General features: G+C 34.0%; 1 protein-coding gene across 5 annotated transcripts in view; it reads left to right on the top strand.

Moving 5' to 3' along the window:
- The window catches only part of CDH19 (cadherin 19), an 85,565-nt gene extending 64,230 nt beyond the window's left edge, over positions 1–21,335 (top strand). Inside the window, exons 11-14 of one of the 5 annotated variants that reach the window (XM_073790802.1) lie at positions 8,415–8,529; positions 10,799–11,050; positions 13,980–14,021; positions 18,815–21,335. In XM_073790802.1, coding sequence (XP_073646903.1) covers positions 8,415–8,529; positions 10,799–11,050; positions 13,980–14,021; positions 18,815–18,843 — 438 coding nt within the window. In that variant the 3' untranslated portion in view covers positions 18,844–21,335. Of the gene's footprint in view, positions 1–8,414; positions 8,530–10,798; positions 11,051–13,958 lie in introns of those variants that run through there. The other 4 variants (XM_073790801.1, XM_073790800.1, XM_019936443.3 and 1 more) reach the window with 4 other exon arrangements.
- The last annotated feature ends 858 nt before the right edge of the window (positions 21,336–22,193 follow it).

Here is a 22,193-nt window from a genome sequence, read left to right as displayed (position 1 = left end):
TTAGAGAGGATTGCAATGAACGTTTGTTTTCTAGTGTTAATTTGGGGCATGGTATGGACTGATTGGTATTTTTTATTGTCTAAAAATCAGTTATGTAATTCAAATATGTTTCCCCTCCTGTGGGAATGAAACATCAATAACGACAGTTAAGCAGCAATAATAGAAAGATCGCCTGGCGTGATAGCAAGAGAACTTGACTAAACTCATCCACACTAACTGATTTCAGTGATAATCTAACCATGCTGAATACTGGTCTCCTCATATGAAAAAGAATGATACAACTTTTGCTCTACAAAAGGGTTAGTAAAGATAAAATACTTTAAAAATACTATTAAATGAGAAAATTGGTAGGATTGAACTTTATTCAAAGTAATTTTGTAAATACTAACAGCAGCAAACATTTAAGAGTAGTGTCATACATTACAAGTTCTTAACATGGGGCCCATACCTTCTAAAGAGATTCTGATGAGCTATGAGTCGTCTGTGCACACTGGATAGTGCATAGAAACAACACTGTCACTGTGTATGCAGATGAGGGTGGAAGCAGGTCAATGTCTCTCATTCAATGCTTAAAGGAAACCATTACTTATAAAATAAAAATTGAAAGTTACAAAAACCAATATAAACATATTATTGATGTTCGTTTTTTTTTTTTTTGGAGTTTTTTTGGTCAGATTCTTGATTTATTTTGATTGGTTTGAAACATTAAGCTTTTTTTAAATCTCTGGAGTAATAATTCAATAAATTGCATTTATCATTTTTCTTTAAGTTAATATTTGTTTACCAAATTATTTTATTTCAAAACTATTGTTTGAAAGACAATGAAATGATACCTTTGAGAATGCAAATCAAGAAAAAGAAAGAATAATTAGATAAATAGGAGTAAAAATTAAATCCCTGTTTTATAATATGATATTTGTGTGTTCAAATAATTTGAAAATCTGGATGATATGAGCAGTATTGGGGAGAAGATACACAAATACATTTAAATTCTCAAGTCTTTTCAACAAATTTTACTGTTGCAAATGGGTATTCATAGGGAGGAAATGGAAAACTCTACCTTAACCTCACACCTTATACAAAGATTATTTCAAAATGTATCATATATTTAAATGTCAACCTAAAGCAACAAAACTTTTAGAAGCAGAGGAGAAGAAATTCTCTTCTATGGCTACGCAAAGAGTTCTTAAATATGTCACCAAAAGCCCAATCCATAAGAGAAAACATATTCAGTATTTTTAGGAGAATAACAAAACAATATTTTAAAACCTATTAATATTTTCCTTAGATATAGTGATATAGTATACACGTAATGTAAAAATATGTGTAAACTTTTCATTTGATGCTAAGAAGTCCTTTGAGAAAAACTTAAATTTTGGATTACAAATAAAATGAGTCAAAATGCAGACATAATATAAATAGTAAGAATGAAATAGTGTACTCAAATCAATAGTCAAAATCTCACTTAATACTGAAACACACATGGTAGCATAATTTAAAACAGTAATGAGAAAGGAATTCCTGCTTTCCACACTATCAATGCATAGTGTTCTGAAGCTTAGGTCCACACAATAATATATAAAATACATACAAAACAGAGTTACTGGAAAGAAGAAAATTTATTTGAGAAGATAAGATTATCTAGTGAAATACTGACAAATAAATATGACAGAATTTTAAATTTTCTTAAAGGCACATTTAAAAATATTTTTAAAAGAGGAGAGGTTGCTATCCAACAGGCATAAGGTTTCCATTAAGCTGGGTGAATAAGCTCTAGAAATCTGCATGCGACATTGTCTCTGTAGTTAGCGATACTTAAAAATGTGTTAAGAGGGTCGATCTCATGTCAAGTGCTCTTATCACAAGTAAAGTTTTTAGTATGTCAAAGAGAAACTGATGAAATTAATTTTAATATTTATTTGACACAATATATACAGAATATTGTGATTTTCACATGTAATGAATTAAAAATCAAAAGGGATATATTTTATATGTTTTCTCATACTATGAAAATCACTCCCATCCCATTTCCCACGGGCTCAAACAGCTGGACAAGATGACAAGTTAAAAGGTCTCCTATATCTATCTGCTTTGGGTAGATAATAACATTCATTATAGAAAATCAAAATACCAGAATAGCTGCACTGTATTCTGGAGGAAATCAGACATTTCCTTAATGACCTATGTGGGTAAACAGAAGTTTTATTTCTCTTCTTAGTGTGTAAATGGCCAGAATGGGGAGGAGAGGAAGGAGAAAATTTTTCATTGGTTTGCAAAAGGTGAATATAATAAATGAGCTGACATTAGGGCAATTTGTCTTTTCTGTTTGGTGTAAATAGTTATTTTTCAAATTAATGATTCCCATTATCTTGACTTATACCAAATCTCTTTTCCAGAAGTAAAGTGTAATAGCAGTGATTTTTAGATTCTTTCATACCAATACACTGTCTAATGTAAAAACATTTACATTGTCTCCATGTAAAAGTATTCTTTTGACTAAATTTCTGTGATCCCACAGTGTGATCCCTGGTTTCTCTTCATCTTCCTTTCTCTCTTGTGTCCTATACTTTTCATTTTTTTCAGACTCACTCTTCCTGCTATCCTCCACAAATATGTCTTAAATACAGTTCATATTCAAGTGACTTCTAGATCTTTATGCCAGTTCTTTCTCTTGTATTTTAAGCTATAGGTCCAACTAATTAGATAAAATACTTACTCGGGTGTCCTATGGTCACACCAGATTTGTTCCCGCCTTTTTTTTACAGTGTCCCCAGCAAAATTACTACAGTTCACCAAGTCGTGCAAGAAAGACAAATGGATATTATCGTTAATTCTTTCTAGGCTTTTATTCTTTATATCCAATCAATCATTAAGTTCAGTTGATTCCATCTCCTAAATTTTTCTGTCATCTCTCATCGTACCCTATCCCCACTCTTACTAAGCTCACAAGGGCCAGCAACACTTGCGCAGTGAACCTTAGCTCTGCTGAGGGACGTTCCTGTAAAATCAAATGTTGAATTACCCGATCTCACAGCCGACATGCAGAGATATACTACGGTTGTTCATTAGTTATCGTTAGGTAAGCCTGTAGGCACGTAAACCGCTTCTATGACAGTCAGTTTTAAGTTTTGCGGCAATGGTCAGAAGAATATATTGTGTGCCTTCTTAGAAATGATAAAAAGACCTTACTTTGGTGACATCGACCTACCCTTAGAGAAAATTGGGCACCTGGGAAACTGTATCTCCATCTGGAAGCATGTTGTACCATCTTCAGTTTATGCAAACACTTCAGTAATTTATATGTACTTTCTCATTTAAAATAACTTACATCCTATCACTGATTGTTGCTGTCTTTTTGTATAGCACATCCAGGAGTTTTGTTTACCAACCGGTTGCTCCCAAGCTTGCTAACTAGGTCTTCTATTTTCATACCCACACTAAGGATGTCCATAGAATGAGCCTTTTAAAATGCAAAACTTCCCCCAATAATTTGGGATTCTAAATAAAAATACTTTTGTCTTTCCCAGTTTAAAACTTGTGAGTGGCCATTGGTGTGAAGTCCAAACTCTGTAAAATGCCCTCCTTAAATAAATGTTTGTGTGGCCACCAATCAACTCTGAAGTAAAATCTAATTTCAGTTTAGATGCCAGGTCCTCTGACCCCAAAAGTTTAAGTATTATGTACTTTAGGTGTTTTATTATATGCTTTTATTCTGTACTTTAGGTATTAGGTCCTTACTCAACACTCTAAGTTTGCAGTCCTGCTTCTACCTCTATTCCACTAGAATGTAAACAGTGGTGAGAGAGACACTCTTGACCCCAGCCACCATGGGACATCCAGACCTGAGATGACATGGCATGTTCCAAGTGTCAATGAAATATTTGTTAAATGGATACATTTGGGATATTAATTAGATATTTTTATAATTTAATTTTTAATTTATATATGATGTTATGTGAATTTATAAAGAATGATTAAAATTTAATTTGTCAAAGGAAAATAAAAAATAAATATATTGAGATAAAAATCTAATAATGTATAATTTATAACAGAATATGGGTAGATTTCTACAAGTTAATGGCAAAACATTGCAATATCTACGGCTTTTAAATACATCTAATAAAATTTTGTGAAAACTTATTTTTTTAAAACAGAGTAGCTCTGCCTCTGTCTAGGACCAAAATATTAGAATATCATGAGCATCTCAACATTTTTCCCCTAAAAACATTCTAAACAAAGAAAGAAAACAGACTACAGACTCAGTTATCTTGTGGCTCTATTATTTTATTAATTAGCACTTTGACCCTTTGAACAGGTGTTCAACAACCTTTTTGAATTCCATAGATTTATTTTGTCAAACAGATCTGATTTGGAAGTACTATAAGAAGTGACGGTCTTAACTAGATAAGCAATTTTGATAAGATTTTTAAACATCCTTCCACATATTCCTTCACTGCAACTCCCATTTTTTGGTTAATTAATATAGCTTGCATTGAGAGAAATTATTTATTAAGCACATTTCAGGGAATTAATAATTTACATCAATTGATACTCAGTACCTGTGTATTGATTTATAGTTTATAATTCAATTTATAGTTCATAATAATTCAAAAATGTGTTCCTCAACTAACCTTGGAAGTAGATTTCACTGATATCTGCCATTAGAGGTAAGGAAACAGAGTCAATTGAGTTGTTTGCTCCAAATCACAGTATATAACACTTGCTTATTGACTAGCTTTCAAAAAATTGCATGTTTAACAAAGGCCATACCTATAGTTTGTGGAGAAATGAGTATTGGACTGATTTAAAATCAGGCTATTTAATCTGGGAATGACATTTTAGTAAGCTGGTCCATGGGTGCCTCTTTAAAAAAAAAAGCCGTAATGAAAGGTAATTAATAGAAGGAAAATAGTTATATGTCTTCCTTGATTATCTTTAAATATCTTACAATTTTATTTGTCAATTATATCTAAATAAAGTTGAAAAAAGGGCTCTGGGGGGCACATATACTACTCATATTTCACACCAGCTGTTGCATCAGCTTACATTCAAATTCTGACCCTGCAATTTTACCTACCTAAGATATATAACTGACTTGAAGCTTAATATAAGAAAATATAAAGTTGGGACAATGATAAGGTTTATTCCACAAGATTGTTGCAAAGATCAGCTATGGTAATATATAGAACAAACCCCGGCCAATAGGTAAGTTCTCAGTGAAAGGTGGTTATTGTTAGGTTCTCTATGCTTACAAAATATATTTCCATTGTAGACTTCAAAGTAGTATAGACAGGAAATCACATGTACTGTGTCAGAGGGAAATTGGACAAAATTCTGCCCAGAGAGCAAAGAGAAATGAAAAAGCTACAGTTTCAGAATTTGTCAAACACAGCTGTTCTTTGTATGAGCTTTGCATTTTGATTTCTTTGCTTCTCTCATAAATGTATAAGGCCAGAGATAGGCTCCAGGTAAGTAGATATAAGTATATAGTTTAGAAATCTAACCAATGCAACAAATAGGGATTTTTCTTAGAATTTTATTTGAAAATTAAAATGAAAAACTTTCCATTGTTATATTAAAATAAAAAATCAATATCCTCACTCAAGGCTTGAAGGTAGGGCTTCCCTGATGGTGCAGTGGTTGAGAGTCCGCCTGCCGATGCAGGGGACATGGGTTCATGCCCCGGTCCGGGAAGATCCCACATGCCACGGAGTGGCTGGGCCCGTGAGCCATGGCTGCTAAGCCTGTGCGTCCGGAGCCTATGTTCCACAACGGGAGAGGCCACAGCAGTGAGAGGCCCGTGTACCGCAAAAAAAAAAAAAAAAGACTTGAAGGTATATTAATGTTGACCCCTTTTTAGAGATTTGCGTTTTCAAGAAAAATATACGTGTTCGAGGTTGGTTCAATAGAATTAATGATACCCACTATGTGACTGATTCTATTATGTCAGTAGGTTCCTATTTTTGTAAAGTGGTGGAACCCAATAAAACATATGGAAACCCAGTTTACAAAGCAATTTATAAGTGGAGGTATGTTCATTGAAAAAGGCAGGAGAAACCTGTACATATTCCATTTACCTATACATATGTATAGGGTAGTTTGGTGTTTTTTTAACATCTTTATTGGAGTATAATTGCTTTACAATGGTGTGTTAGTTTCTGCTTTATAAGAAAGTGAATCAGTTATACATATACATATGTTCCCATATCTCTTCCCTCTTGCGTCTCCCTCCCTCCCACCCTCCCTATCCTACCCCTCCAGGCGGTCACAAAGCACTGAGCTGATCTCCCTGTGTTATGCGGCTGCTTCCCACTAGCTATCTACCTTATGTTTGGTAGTGTATATATGTCCATGCCTCTCTCTCGCTTTGTCACAGCTCACCCTGGTAGTTTGGTTTTTAAAGTATTTTAAAATATATACAAAGTCAAAATCTCTCTAGTGTTCTTGAGCCTTCATACAGGAAAGGAAAACATTTTCAACATTTAGTCAGAGGCATGTGTCTAAAACAGAAAGTCAGGTAGTAAGATAAATTATTCCTTGTCTAAACATCAAGGCTGCATATGCCAACAAGATAAACGTGACTTTTTTTACAATTTGCTATCCATCTTAATTGAGCAAATATATATATAACAAGATTACTCACAGTATTCAGGACACTATCCTATGCAAATCCCAACAAGACAATGTTTTCCCGAAGAAAACACGTAAAAATGTGTACTGCTTATATGACAAGCACTTTGACAAGCTAAGACATTGAATCCTAAAAATGAATCCTAAAAGTTAAGTATTAGTATCTCCATTTAAAAAAAAATGTTATTGGAGCATAGTTGATTTACAATGTTGTGTTAGTTTCAGGTGTACAGCAAAGTGAATTGTCTGGCGGTCCAGTGGTTAAGAATTTGTGCTTCCAGTGGAGGGGGCACAGGTTCGATCCCTGGTTAGCGATCTAAGATCCCACATGCAAGCCGTGCAATGCGGACAAAAAAATTAAAAAGTTAAAAAAAAAAGTATCTCCAGTTTTTAAGCTTAGAAAATTAAGTGGTAAAGGCAGAATTCAGAGTATCAGACTTCCAAGTCCTTGCCCTTCGCCCTGGCTATACAAAATCTTATAATAACCCAGAATAAAATAATTATCCTCATACGATGAACATTTATTATTGTAGGCATGAATTGAATAAAAATGTTTTCTTTTATTAGATTATTTAATTAACATTACATGATTATGATTTAATTAAGAACGTGTTATGAGGGAAAAGATAAATCAATGTAGAGAAATAATGTACAAATTGCATTAGTTTCACAAGGTTCTTTATGCATGTGGGGAGATACCCTTTGAAGTGTAACGTTATAAATTATGAGTCTGTCATCTTGTAACTAAGGATATTTTTGTTTGACACATTGTTAAAAGCACTTTCATTCTAGAAAATTCAAAACAATAACTTCTATAGTCAATTTACTTTAATTTCCAGAATTAATCACAATCTCATTATTTGATCTTGACAGCACATCTCTTTTTTGACAATAATTAACTACTTGACTGACACTTTCATGTCTTGAAAGCAAAGAACTAATTGTCGTTTGTTCATAGTTGCATTATTTCACTTTTTTATGATCTGAGATACAGAGAGGGATTTATTTGACGTGGAACATTTTTCCTATAATCTTTGTGGGTCAAGGAAATCATGTACATTGCCCCTAAGCTTTAAATGCGTTACTTCCTCAAATCAATTTAAAAGCTCATTACTTTAGCAAATACTCTAGTAAGACAATAAGCTTACCACAGCTATGCTGTCAATATAAGCAGGAAATGTATAACTTCAGCAAATCATAATGGTTGGTATTCAGATAAGAAAGGGAGAAGGAAAAAAGGAAGGAAGGGAGAAATCCAGGCAGGAAGGATGGGAGGATGTTTTCTAACGAACTTAGCTTATGGAAATCTTCTCCTCTGTTAACAAGAGTTTATTTATTATGTAATATTAAAATGTTCTTTTGAAAGGAGCAAGTAAACATATATATATATATATATATATATATATTTTGTGTGTGTGTGTGTGTACGCGGACCTCTCACTGCTGTGGCCTCTCATGTTGACGCGCAGGCTCAGCGGCCATGGCTCACGGGCCCAGCCGCTCCGCGGCATGTGGGGTCTTCCCGGACCGGGGCACGAACGCATGTGCCCTGCATCGGCTGGCGGACTCTCAATCACTGCGCCACCAGGGAAGCCCCAAGTAAACATATTTTTAACCTGAAAAAATATTTTCATATTCTCCACCAGTTTGAGATATCCTCTGCAATATCCATAAAGATTTTGGTAAAGCAATTTTAATAAAAGCTAATAATAAGAAGAATATAATAATGATAATGATCATTTTTCTGAATAATAATATAAAAAACTTATCCCTATTTTTTTCTAGGTGATTCAGACCATCAGTGCAGTGGATAGAGATGAATCCATAGAAGATCACCACTTTTACTTTAATGTATCTGTGGTAGAAAATAACTCAAGTTTTACAATCATAGATAATCAAGGTAATGCCATTCACTCATAATAACTTTCTATCCATTCTTCTTCGAGAATCTTGTTTAATTTTAAGGAAATTTGTAACATTACTTTTTATACTATACCTGAAATATGATAATGTTGAGAAATACAGCAAGGTAAGGAGTGGCAATGGAAATTGGAAACAAAACTCAAAGTAGTGTCCTAGGAATATCATTTCCCCATTTCCCACTGGATTTCTTTAAATTAGAAGCACTTTTTCAAGTCATTATTGGCTATAGGCCCCTGTAAAGTCTGAATGACCTTGCAAATATAATTGCAGTTCTGACACCATGGTTCCTTTCACGCCTTCACATAACTCAAACTTCAACCCATGTCTGGGGAAGAAAATGATATATAATCATGTTAGCTTGATTGATTGAAAGATATTTGGAGTCATTAATTAGGAGCTATAAATATTTGGAATTGGCTTAAGACTATGCTTTTTCCTTCAAAACGAAGTGATTATATCAGCCTGAGAACAAAATGTTCTAAAGGATTTTGTACAGAGGGACAGAATTCCTTTTCCTTCCATATAGAAGGGAAATAACTTTTTACAAAGCCACTCTGTTCTTTTTTCCTTCACTTCAGTAAAATATTTTTTTGTCACTACATGGATTTCTATTCTAATTTTGCTTCATATCTCAAAGATATGAAACACCATAGGATTCATTACTCAAGCATCTATAACCAAACACCTGCAGCTGTCCTTCCTTACAACTGAGTTTAAGCTCCATATGAGGGGAGATCTGTTATGGGAGAATAAATGCAGACACGTTCTTTTCCTTTTGCCTTTGTCAAATTCCCCAGTGAAGGAAACTCAAATAGATTTAGGATTTAAAAAAATGCAAATATCAATATAAGAAGTAAGCTGTGGGTTAGATTTGTTTATGTAAATATAAAATAAGTTAGTGGGACAAAATAAATATATTGAAACATAAAGAGAATAATTGATTTGGTTTAATGTTTGCGATTACAAGGAATTTAATGAAATACATACCAAAAATATGTAAACTCTCTCACCTCTTCAATCTGCCTAGTGAATAAAATCACAAGAGTTTTATAGACTTCAAGTGCATGATGGAGAATTAGTTTTTAAAAGGTGATTTGGGAAAAGTCATAAGTAGGCACACATTTCAAAAGACTTCCATTTATTTGCATTTGCCTATTTCAAAGTCTTCCATTTATATATTTCCATTTATTTGTTTGTGTCTTCTAAAATTTGTTTGATTGCCACAGAAAATATTTCAGGGAATGCCAATACCAAAAATCAAAGTCAAGGGCTTCCCTGGTGACGCAGTGGTTGAGAGTCCGCCTGCCGATGCAGGGGACACGGGTTCGTGCCCCGGTCCGGGAAGATCCCGCATGCCGCGGAGCGGCTGGGCCCGTGAGCCATGGCCACTGAGCCTGCGCGTCCGGAGCCTGTGCTCCGCAACGGGAGAGGCCAGAACAGTGAGAGGCCCACGTACCGAAAAAAAAAAAAAAAAAAAAAATCAAAGTCAAGTCGGGGGGAAACACTAGTACTGAGACACAATAAACTGTCCTGGAAAAGACTATTTAGAATAATTTGGGATTGAGGGAAAAGCAATTTCAAATGTGTTGAAGTATATATTGTTTATTTTTGTTAATTTTTTGAATCTTCTGTCTAGGTGAATTAATCAGTACTACCAAGGTTTAACGATTCTCTGAAATTTAAGTAGAAAATGGGTTAATAATGTCAAAGTGAAATGAAACATTCTAATAGAATCTTTTACACCAAGTAAAATGAATTCTTTTGTCTTATTAGTAAATACATTATTTGAGATCACTTGCTGTGATAAGGAGATGACTTGAAAATCTCGTGTATTTATAGTATTTGTGAAAATAATGAGTTTCTACTAGAAAAAGCACTGTCATGAGTATTTAACTCAAATGAAACTGATACTGTCATTATAAATTTAATGCTAGTACCCCCTATTTACTATTGATATCTAATTAAAATGCTGTTTTCTTTTCTGTGTTCCACATGTACATTTCATATATTTATCAAAAAACATTTTGGAACTGATTCATATACTTTATCTAATTTTTAAATTGGGATTTAGGCAATGTCAAAATCAATAATGACTTTTTGAGTTGATCTCTTGTCTTTTTTATCAGAAATTTGCTCTTCCCTATTTGAACTTATTTGATCTCTACACTGCTGCCTCTAGTACATTTAACTGGTATGAATTTCTTTTGTATTATTGAAAAAATCATGCACATGGATTTTTGTTTTAGATAACACAGCTGTAATTTTGACTAATAGAACTGGTTTCAGCCTTCAAGAAGAGCCTGTCTTCTACGTATCCATCCTAATTGCTGACAATGGAATCCCATCACTTACAAGCACAAACACCCTTACCATACACGTCTGTGCCTGTGATGACACTGGTAGCACGCAGACCTGCAATAATAAGGATCTTATGCTTTCCATGGGATTCAAGACAGAAGTCATAATTGCTATTCTGATATGCATTATGATAATATGTGGTAAGTTGTGTGAACTGAGCATATCTTCATTTATTGACAGTAACATGATAAATATAGAAAAGAGTTAATTCCATTATAATGGTATGTGTGGGCTTGTGTGTGTGTCTGCATTTAATTGCCCTTCTTAATGTGGTACAATTCTAAAATCAAGTGGACTGAATGAAAAATAGAGTGAATATGCACTTCAGGTTGAAAATAGATGATCCTTGAATTCTATGAGTATATGAGTATACTTGTGCCCATCCTTTTAAGAGTGTTTTGGACACACACATTGTAACATATGTAGCAATATAAAAATTAGTAATAATAATGGTGAGATTCCATTGAGTGCTTATTATACTCCAGGAGACTGTCCTAAGTGCTTTACAGAAATTATGCAGTTTGATCCTCAAGATAACCTTAAGAAGTGGCGACTATTATCACCTTCATTGTGTAGATGAAGAAAGTGAAATTCCAAGAGTTATATGGTTTACAAAGGGTCATGCAGCTAGTAAATGAAGTGCTAATATTCCATAACACACCTCTATCCAACCTGATACTGCAGCTCACTGAAGCCTAGGATCATTGAGGAAGTAAATGTTAAGATGAAAAAATGTAAAAGAGAGGGTCTTACTTAAAGTGCTAAACACAAAAGAAATAGTAAAATAGCTCCACCTGTTTTTGTTTGTTTTTGTTGCTGCTGTTGTTTTCACAAGGAGATAAGTTATTCTCATTTTACGGATGAGGCAAATGAGGCCCCAAATGTTTTAGCCAGGCTTTCAAAACTACACGCATCTAGCAAAACATTTTCCCTTTCTTTAACATACCAGTATATATAATCTAAACCCTTCTCTTGCTTTCCCTCATAGCTTCATATCAAAGCCAACACAACTTTACAGAGTGTTGACAGCAATAGTATCAGCCATGGGTTCTGGAATCCCAAACTCACTGCTCAAAGGGACATACAAAATGTTTCAGGATTTGCTTTGCCTTCACTCTTCTCGTCTGTCTCAAAGCTTTCCTCTTTTACCATTCAAAGTTACCCTTCATTTCTACCTAGCTTCAGTTTTTCAAAATTATTTTTAATGATCTTTGATCACAAAACTGAATTTAGAGCTACATAGCTAGATATCAGAAGCAAGAAGTAGTAAAAACAGTACAATGTTTGCAGGATGCAAGTACTAAGTTACTCACTGGTACAGAGCTAAACCTAGTCCCGAAACCCTGCAAGTAAATACCAAGGGCAGCCTCACAGTCAAGGGCACGAGTAATACTGAGAAGGTGGGAAATCAGGGTAAACCAGTAGTCAGCAGTTTCCTGTGAAAGTTTCAAGAATACGCTCTTCAATTTTCATAGATTGAAAAATTATTTATTAGATTCCTTTCTATTTCAACCATATACCTCTGCTGTATTAAAGTACAGTGCCAGGATTCAAACACGATGGCCTTATTTCAAGAACACTATTTCAATTTCTTTAAATGTAAAATTTATATAAAATATATTCTAATGTATTTCTCTTTGTGATAATATTAATAACATTACTTCCTGTTTCAATTCTTATAGATGAAATGCTGAACAGCTACATAAGATCCAAGATTGTGTAAGGATTGGCTATCCATGAAACACACACAAACACACACATATACACACGCACTTTTCTTTAAAATTTAAAAAGACATTCTGAAATTGTTCTATTTCTACACAATGCTAAAATTATCTTATATAATTGATCGATGTGGACATACCAGTGTTATGATTCAGAAACCTGATAGGTTTGGAATTTCTGAAATTAATATGGTATAACAAAGCACGGATTCTGAACCAACTTTCTGGTTTTGAATGCCAGCTTTTTGTTTCCTAGCTGTGTGACTCTGGGTATGTGACTTAATCTCTCTGCACTTCAGTTTCCTTATCTTTAATAGAGAATTATAATAAAATACGGGTATCATAACTAATCAATGAATAAATGTAAAGCTTTCAGAAAAATGACTGGTACATACTTTGTAGTCAATAAATATTAACTTAGAAAATAATTATGCCACAGAATTTGTCTCAATGGCGAAAAACAAATCAGTTCTGTGTGCTTAACTTCCACTAACATGGATCATTGGTTACTGAGATTGGCAGATGCATATAGATTCTGCTTTGTTCCGTTTTCAATATATAAGAAAAATATAAAAATTTTAATCTTAAATTGATCATCATAAACAATTCACTATATATATATATATATTTATTATTATTATTATTATTTTTGTTTTTTTGCGGTACACGGGCCTCTCACCGCCGCGACCTCTCCCGTCGCGGAGCACAGGCTCCGGACGCGCAGGCCTAGTGGCCACGGCTCACGGGCCCAGCCGCTCCGCGGCACGCGGGATCCTCCCGGACCGGGGCACGAACCTGCGCCCCCTGCACCAGCAGGTGGACTCTCAACCACTGCGCCACCAGGGAAGCCCAATTCACTATATTTTTATGATGTTTTTCTACTTTAAACCATCAGCCAGAAAGATTGTTATACTTCCTTGTCATTCTGCAAGTCCCTTCAGTAAATTTTCAATAGCAAATATATCTTTTTGTCTTATAATCAGAAAATCGAAGCTTATGTCTTGAGCTTGTAACAGAAGCAAGAATTATATAGTTTATTATAAATAACAATATTTAACAATATCTTATATATTATGACATAATATTTATTAAATAGTACATTATATTTTTATGTATAATATATAATATAAAATATTGTAACATACAATATTTAATAATGTGTTTAGTATAAATATATAACATACTAATATATGATATTTATTATATATTATATATTTATAATATAATAGTAATATTATTGGTAATATGAAGCATATGTATTTATAATATATAATATTGTATTATATTTGTGTTAATTAATGTTCTTGTATGCTCTCTTTGACAGGGTTTATTTTTTTGAACCTAGGTCTGAAACAACGAAGGAAACAGACTCTATTTCCTGAGAAAGGTGAAGATTTCAGAGAGAATATATTCAGATATGATGATGAAGGTGGCGGAGAGGAGGATACAGAGGCATTTGACATAGTGGAGCTGCAGGGTGGCACAGTCATGCGGGAACGCAAGACTCGGAGAGCCACCAGGGTAGAGATTCGGAGCCTGTACAGGCAGTCTTTGCAGGTTGGCCCAGATAGTGCCGTATTCAGGAAATTCATTCTAGAAAAGCTCGAAGAGGCTAACACTGATCCCTGTGCCCCTCCTTTTGACTCCCTCCAGACCTATGCTTTTGAGGGGACAGGGTCCTTAGCTGGATCCCTGAGCTCTTTAGGGTCAGCAGTCTTTGATGAGGATGAAAACTATGATTACGTTAATGAATTGGGACCTCGCTTTAAAAGATTAGCATGCATGTTTGGTTCGGCTATGCAGTCAAATAATTAGGGCTTTTTTATTAATAAATTTTTTTAAATGCTAATGTGTATTTGGGCAAACTGGTAGTCTCTTGGTAAAGAGTTGTATACTCCGGTTCTTGGGAAAAAGGAAAAGACCCAATTTATAATGTTTTCTGATATTCTTGGGGTAAGTATCCCATGGTTATTTCAAGCTACCCATCCATTGTCACTGACTGCAGGTATGGGGCAGTGAAGCTAACAGTCAGCTCTCGGGTGCCAAGGCAGGCCAGCTCTAGTGTGCCCCTGAAATACTCCTCTGACATTTTTCCAATACCATCCAATACAAATTCTCAAAATTTTTGAAAGTTTAATGTGAAAAGGGCCCTGATCTAGATTGTCTTAATATTATTTCATTTATCCATTTTTAAAATCTTACAAAGTAAGAGTGAAGAGTTTATGTGTGTTAAGCTCCCGATACTCTACAGAGATAAACACCTAGGAGAATCTCAGTGGTTATATACATCTTTTAAAAACTGTTTCTTTTCTATGAATAAGCAAGCTTCTGACTGAGAGTCTATGATTCATTCTAGTTTGATATTTTAAAAATGTCATCAAGACCACATTTTAAAACTGATTTCAAATTTAGACAGATGCTTTGTATCTGTTAATTACTCAAAGATATAGTGTAAATTTGTATTCTCTTTGATATTACAGCTTTATATAAAAAAAGGGACATAGACTTTGTTTAGGAGATTTTCATATCTTATTTTCTTATGTATCCAAAATACATCTTTATCATGTCACAATACTATGATAAAACACATATCAACATTTACTGAACATTAAATTTGAACTTTAAGAAAATGGTAGAAAGTGTGAAATTTGTTAAATTTTAGTTTTTGATTTCTAATTTTATTGCTACTAAAAATAATATAAATGAAAGGAGTACTGGATTCAAACTGGAGTTATTATTCATCCTAAATGTTACGATCAGCTGCCCTGCTCTTACCATGCATAAAATAAAACATGATAAAATTCTCAGCATTTCCTTTTTTATTAAGAGATTAGACTATAACTGATTCTTCTGTGTCATTTTTTTTATTATGGAATATAAAATTAGGTACAATAGTTACTTTTATGGTAACATTATGAAGGAAGTATGCTAAGCTGCTGGACATAAAGCTTTAAGGTAACATTAGATAGTAAGATAATAAAACACTTTAATTTTAATCAACCTTGTAAGAATGATTCTCAATTATTCTATCCAAATCAAAGTGGAATTCAAAATTCACAGGTTGAACAGAAAGAAAGTAGTGAATACTGTGTCCTCAAAATAGCTTTATCTGTTCATTTTTTATTAATAGCATGTGAAACTGAGCTGAACCAAATTGACCATATATGTTCTAATCAAGTACTTCAAATAATTTTGAGCTAAAGTTGGAGTAGTTCAATAGCTACAATATATTTTTTCTCTGTACTTTAAGACAATACCATCCATACCATGTAATAGAAGAGAATTCTTTCATCAGTATCAATCAGGTACCATTATGTCAGCAACACAGATATCACCATTTTACAAAAGCCTGAGAAAATCAGACTTGAAATACAACAATTTAGGAAGATATTAAATGTAGTAGAGAGGACATAAGCTGTAGTAACTCCTGGTATATTCACATCGTTATTTACTTAGGGAAAAGTAGGAACAGTAAACAAAACAAAATTCAAAAACAAAGTAAAAACTTGCAGGTAAAAAAATGTATGGGTTGAGAGAACATTTATATTCCTATCATATGGACATAAAAATTGAAAGAGTATAGTTAGGGAAATTTTCATGAATTATTCCATGAATGGCTGTACCCTGTATTTAGAAAATAGTGCTGTATAATCTTGGTTGAACTGGAATGTATGATAAACAGCAGATGAAGCAATCCATGGAAAATAGATTAGAAAAAAAGAAATAGGGTCTTCGGAGGCTTGCAGTTAGTTCAGTCATGAATGAAAGCCTTATAAACAACTTATCAACTTGGATGAACACCTTATAAAAATGCAGTATCTGCATCACTAAGTTTAGTGTTTGAGTCCAGTGGCACTAAGAAGATGTGTTAAAATAAATTCTGGTTTAGTTAATGATAGGATTGTCAATCATAGGGTACATAGGAAAAGAGATTCAGGGCTGGATACCGATTTGCTAATCTAGAAAGTGTCCTTTTAAACTATATCAAGAAAATACTCTCTGATTCTAGTAGAGAAGTTGCAATTTTCTAGAAGTTATACTTGGTAATATTTCAATAACTATTTTAACCTTTTTTTCTAGTCACACAGCTGTTGCAAGAACACAGCTGTATCCTAAGCTAAAGACATGACATTAAGGTCTCATTTTTGTAAATTTTAATAAAGGTAAATCAATGCAATGATATTTATGAAATAGCACAGCTTTGCATTAATACCTGCACTACTTAAACAGCACCCTTCATTAACTTACAGGTTTATGTGTAAGTCTTAAGTTACTAGTGGTTGAAACAGGAAAATATTGAAATCCTTTATAGGGATCAGAAAATGTTAGCAATAATAGTTGTTCACTAAGCACATAGCTTGAGCCTATCAGATCTGAGTTTGAATTAGTTCACTTTTATTTAAATAATTGTGTGAACTTTATCGAACTGTCTAATCTTTCCGTATCTGAGGTTGTGATAGGTAAAACGAGGTCCAATGTATGTATTTCACACGATTGTTGTGAAGAATAAGTAAAACAGGAAGCACACGTAGTACCAGACAAAGCACAAGAGTTCAATAAATATCAGCCCAGCATCGTAACAGCTGACCTTATTCTGCTGGAATGCACAGATCCCTTTCTTTTCTAGCACTGAGTGATCCCAAGGGCTTCACAGCGCATTTGAAATATAAATCAGTTTTCTGACCTGACATACAAGGTCATATATTATCCTGTGTCTGCTTATCTCTGTGTGCTCTGACTCTTCTAATGCCATGCTCTAGGCCTGAAGCAATCTTCCTCCAAACATTTCTATTTTTCATTCCCTCACTTCATTCAAGTCCGTGATCAATTGCAACTTCCTCAGAAAGGCCTACCGGACCACTCTCTCCCACTGTGTCCCTTGCTCTGCCTTTCTTTGCATCAAATCACTCAGCTACTTTGCAGCAAGTACATTATATATATGTTACTTGTTATTGCCTTTATCCTTTATTAGAATGTAAACTCTAATTGGGCAAGGGGTTGTCGGACTTTTTCATTTGTTCTTGTCTAAAATTGTTTCTAGCACATGGTATGTGACCAATAAATATTTCTTAAATGAATGTAATAATGAATCCCAATCTATTTTACTTGGTCCTGTATAGAAGCCGTATTGACATTGTTGAATATTAATGTGAAATTAATGTATTTTTCTAACCAGGTTAGCACTGGGTAGTTCTGGGTTACAATAAGATTTTTCAAAATCTTTCTAGAGATTATATGAATTTGGTATTTTAACTTGTTTGTACTTATTGATATCATTTCCTGCTGTGGGGAAAGGTAATAATGTTATACTGTTTAGTCAAAACACATCCTTTGATGATTGCTGTAGAAGTTCTCATATGAATAAGTTCCCATGAAGTGTGATGAATAGGAAAACATTTGCGATGCATGAGAATTCTATGCTTCATGTTTTAGAATACAATTTGGTAACAAATGCATTGTTAAGCTCACAGGGCTACACAAAACCTACAAGGTAGCTTCATGTTCTTTTATATGATATAAATAGGCATTAGATATCAAGTACATTAAAAGCTGGAAATAAATGTAGAAAAGGATTATGTGGCTTTTACATATCCAATTACGTCTGTCTTATATATCTATGTACCCCTCCAACCATCCTCCCATCCACATATCCATCTATCAACTATCTCCTTTCTACTATCTACCCCTCTTCCAGGAAACTATAATTTCACAATTACATTAGAGACTAGCATCTCAATCACAGATTAGATCCTTGAGACACGTTAGTATTTCTTGCTGTCTTTTTTTCCTAGAGAGCTCTAAGGATGGGAAGCTGCCTGATATGAAATGGCAGGGAAACAGAGAGGGCTAAAACTGGGAAAAATGCAGTTCCTAGCCTTTGGCAAGGCAAAACTGCATGAATTTCCCATAGGTTAAGTGGTTCCAGGTGTAGAAATTTTGCACAGAATGTAGAAGCTGAAAGGGAGCTTAAATCAGTCATCCAAAGACTGTGTCACACAGGCTAAGGAAAAACAGGGACCTCTGGTCCTTAAAATGTCTCCAAATACCCAATGCATGAGCTCCAGAATAGAGTGCCAGCAGTCAGATGCCTGTCATCACACAGAACTTTGGCTGTGAAATTATGATAGAGCCAGCCTTGTTTATATGCCCTTTATCTCTCATCTCTCCATCCCCACCCAGAAACCAGAGGTCCAGATGCAGCAGAGTAAGTGGAACAGGGAGAGAGACAACCACCTTGGCCAAAGTGGGCATAAGAAAGATCAAGGCAAGTGTTTCTTAAAAACGGAATAAAATGAAACATTTTCATGATGTTTCTTTCAAGTTACAAACTAATCGATAAAGTGGATACATTAACATATCAAATCAATTTGGCATTTCATATAGTTTGAATAATTTAAATTTCACCTTACTAGTAGAAAACATTAGCAAAATACAAAAAAAGTAAATATAATTTATAGTGTTCTTAGGACATTTGAAAGCCTGTTACAATAGTTTATACAACTTTATTTCATGCTATTTCTTTGTGCTTATTCATTTTAATAGTTAAAATGTGATATGTTCTTTTGGCTTCTGCAGTGCTAAGTGGTTTATCTCAGCTAGAAATAAGGCTGGACATGGAAATGACCATATATTCATGATTACATAGAGGTACAAATCTATAGAATATTTTGTCCTAGGAAAGGGAATAGAGATTATATATGGGATTCATCTGTACAATAGGGATATTAAGGATATATAAGTCATCATATCATTGGAGGAATGAACTGAAATAATACATATAAATAATTAACTGGGCTTAATGTATAGCAAACATGACATTTTTACCTGTTGTGATTCTTAAAATAATAATTATTATAATTATATTAAGTTTAACTTTAGGAATGCTCATAGACTTATCTCCTTACTCTTGAAATATTATGGCCAAAAAGAAAATGAAGTGGAAATGGGCAAAGATGGCTAAAAGGTACAAACTTCCAGTTATAAAATAAATAAATCCTGGGGATGTAATGTACAGTGTGCTGACTGTGGTTAATAATACAAAAAAAAATGGAGAGAAGAAAATGAATTAATTCAGGACAATAATTAACTTGCTGTTACTTCCTGCCTGCACACCTTCACCCTTCCAGGGTAATGTGCCATTATTACCAAAGGAAAAAATTAATTGCTCAAGTTATACATTATGTATGAGATGTTCTGATTGAAAGTCGCTCCTCTGTGACATTTATTTGGAAAAAGACCTGCTAAGTTAAGTAGTAACAACATTTGCTGGCAACTTTTTCTAGGTATAAATATTTTAGAAACAAACAAAAACTATCAAAAAAGAAAGGGTTGGTTTTGCTCACTTTTGTAACTAATGGAGAAATGAAGTTATTTCTATGATTTATTAGAACTACATGGAAAACGTGAAGTTCACATGCTAATGGCTCCAAGAGAAAGCTTTCATACCAGTTGTAATATCTAAGGTCTGATACCCACAGTTCTAATTTTATGTTAAGAATTTAAAATTAAATTACAAAGCAGATTGTTCTCAGCAACTCTGAAGATACAAAATGAAAAGCTGCACTTTGGCTTCTATCTACATTCCCCTGTCCTTTCTCATTTTAAAAACAAAAAATTAAGGACCTGTTGCCATATGTTCTCTGATGAGTACATTTTTATCATCTCCTTTTCTTCTATCCAATCTTAGGACTCAGGCAACTTCTAGGCAATTATCCAGCTCATACTGCCACCTCAGTTTTCAGAAACTCCTTTCTTATCCCAGATGACCTCCGTATTATTTCTCTGCGGAGCTAATTAACTAATTTTAACTCTCTTTAAAACTTAAAACATACCTGCACATGACAAATTCAATTTACATAGAATTTCATCTGATCAATTGAAAATGTTTTAAGTTTTAGCGATTATATAAATAAAATTAGAAGTTGATAAATCACATGGTATATTTATTCATACTACCTTACCATTATCACACATTATTAAAATAATTTGTCCCAATAACATAGTTTTTAAGAGCAAAAATTTCTCCCACTTTATAAAATAGTCTACAGTCATGTTACTTTATTTTTTTACATAAATGCTTGAAAATGAAATCTGTACCAAAGGACATACTAGCAAAAAGTGTGAACTGTGAAAATCCTACGTATTTCTCACACTTGTGTTCACCCATCCGCCATAAGTAAATAACAAACATCAAAGATTTTATCCACTAGAATCATCTACTGAGCATCTCCAAGTTGAGTACTGCATAATGAACCCTGATTGGAATCCTAACAAATGCTATATCTGCATCCTCGCTGGAAAAATTATGGTGAGGAACAAGTGGAGGTGGAGTGAGAGACTGTGACCAGGGTGACAGCTGGCGCTAAGGTGAGATTTGGTGTTGAGTTCAGCTCCCCTCTGTGCTTTGCAAAGGAGTCACTGCCTCTTACTGCTCTTCGTTCAGTTACGCTACTGGCCCCAAACAGGAAAGTATTAATGATGAGATTTGTATTCTTTCAGATGTTTCTGAATATGTCAAAGCTGTTCCTTTACGCAGACATAGAGAATGGACTTGAGGACACGGGGAGGGGAAGGGTAAGCTGGGACGAAGTGAGAGAGTGGCATGGACATATATACACTACCAAACGTAAAATAGATAGCTAGTGGGAAGCAGCCTCATAGCACAGGGAGATCAGTTCGGTGCTTTGTGGCCACCTTGAGTGTGGGGTAGGGAGGGTGGGAGGGAGGGAGACGCAAGAGGCAGGAGATATGGGGATATATGTATATGTATAGCTGATTCACTTTTATATACAGCAGAAACTAACACACCATTGTAAAGCAATTATACTCCAATAAAGATGTGAAAAAAGAAAATAAATAAAGCTGTTCCTTTAAATCTCTCTCACTTTTTTTTTCTTTTTTTTTAATGCAGTTGCATTTCCAGGTGTTATTCTAAGTGTTGTTTTAAGTGTTATTTACATCTCTATTATAAGAGAAAAGTACTGATGTTACTCCTAGCATACTAATAAGGAAACTGGGACAAAGAAAGACTGAGCAATTTGCCTGAAGTCATACATGTAATAAGTGGTGATAATGTAAACCCAGGCAAGTTAGTTCTAGATTCCAGGCTTTCACCCATCATACCATACCGGCTTCTAATTTGCATCACCTCCTTATGTTATTAATGTAGGGGCTTTATTCATTTGCTTACCAGTGATTTTTTTTGTTACTTTAGATGTTATGGTAGCATATAAATTATATATACATATAGATAGGATAAAGAGTTGATTAGTATTCTTTTTTCAAAACATACTGAGCTATTTTTTATATTATTATTACTGAAACTGTTTCTATCAAAATGAAGTGCTGAACGTTTTACTTTTCCCATTATTATTACATACCATTCCTTATTGCTACTAATCAACCATAGAAATGACACCCTCAAAACATATTTGAGAACAGAAAGAAGATTGATTATTTAAGGATACTCAAATTATTGTTATATTAGATAATGGCGTAAAAATCCAGTATATTAATTTGCTTAATATGACTTATATTTTTCCCTCTCCTTGGTAATAAT

This window comes from Tursiops truncatus, chromosome 13 (assembly GCF_011762595.2).
Source record: "Tursiops truncatus isolate mTurTru1 chromosome 13, mTurTru1.mat.Y, whole genome shotgun sequence".
Lineage (NCBI taxonomy): Eukaryota > Metazoa > Chordata > Mammalia > Artiodactyla > Delphinidae > Tursiops > Tursiops truncatus.
This window is presented reverse-complemented; position numbering and strand designations above follow the sequence as displayed.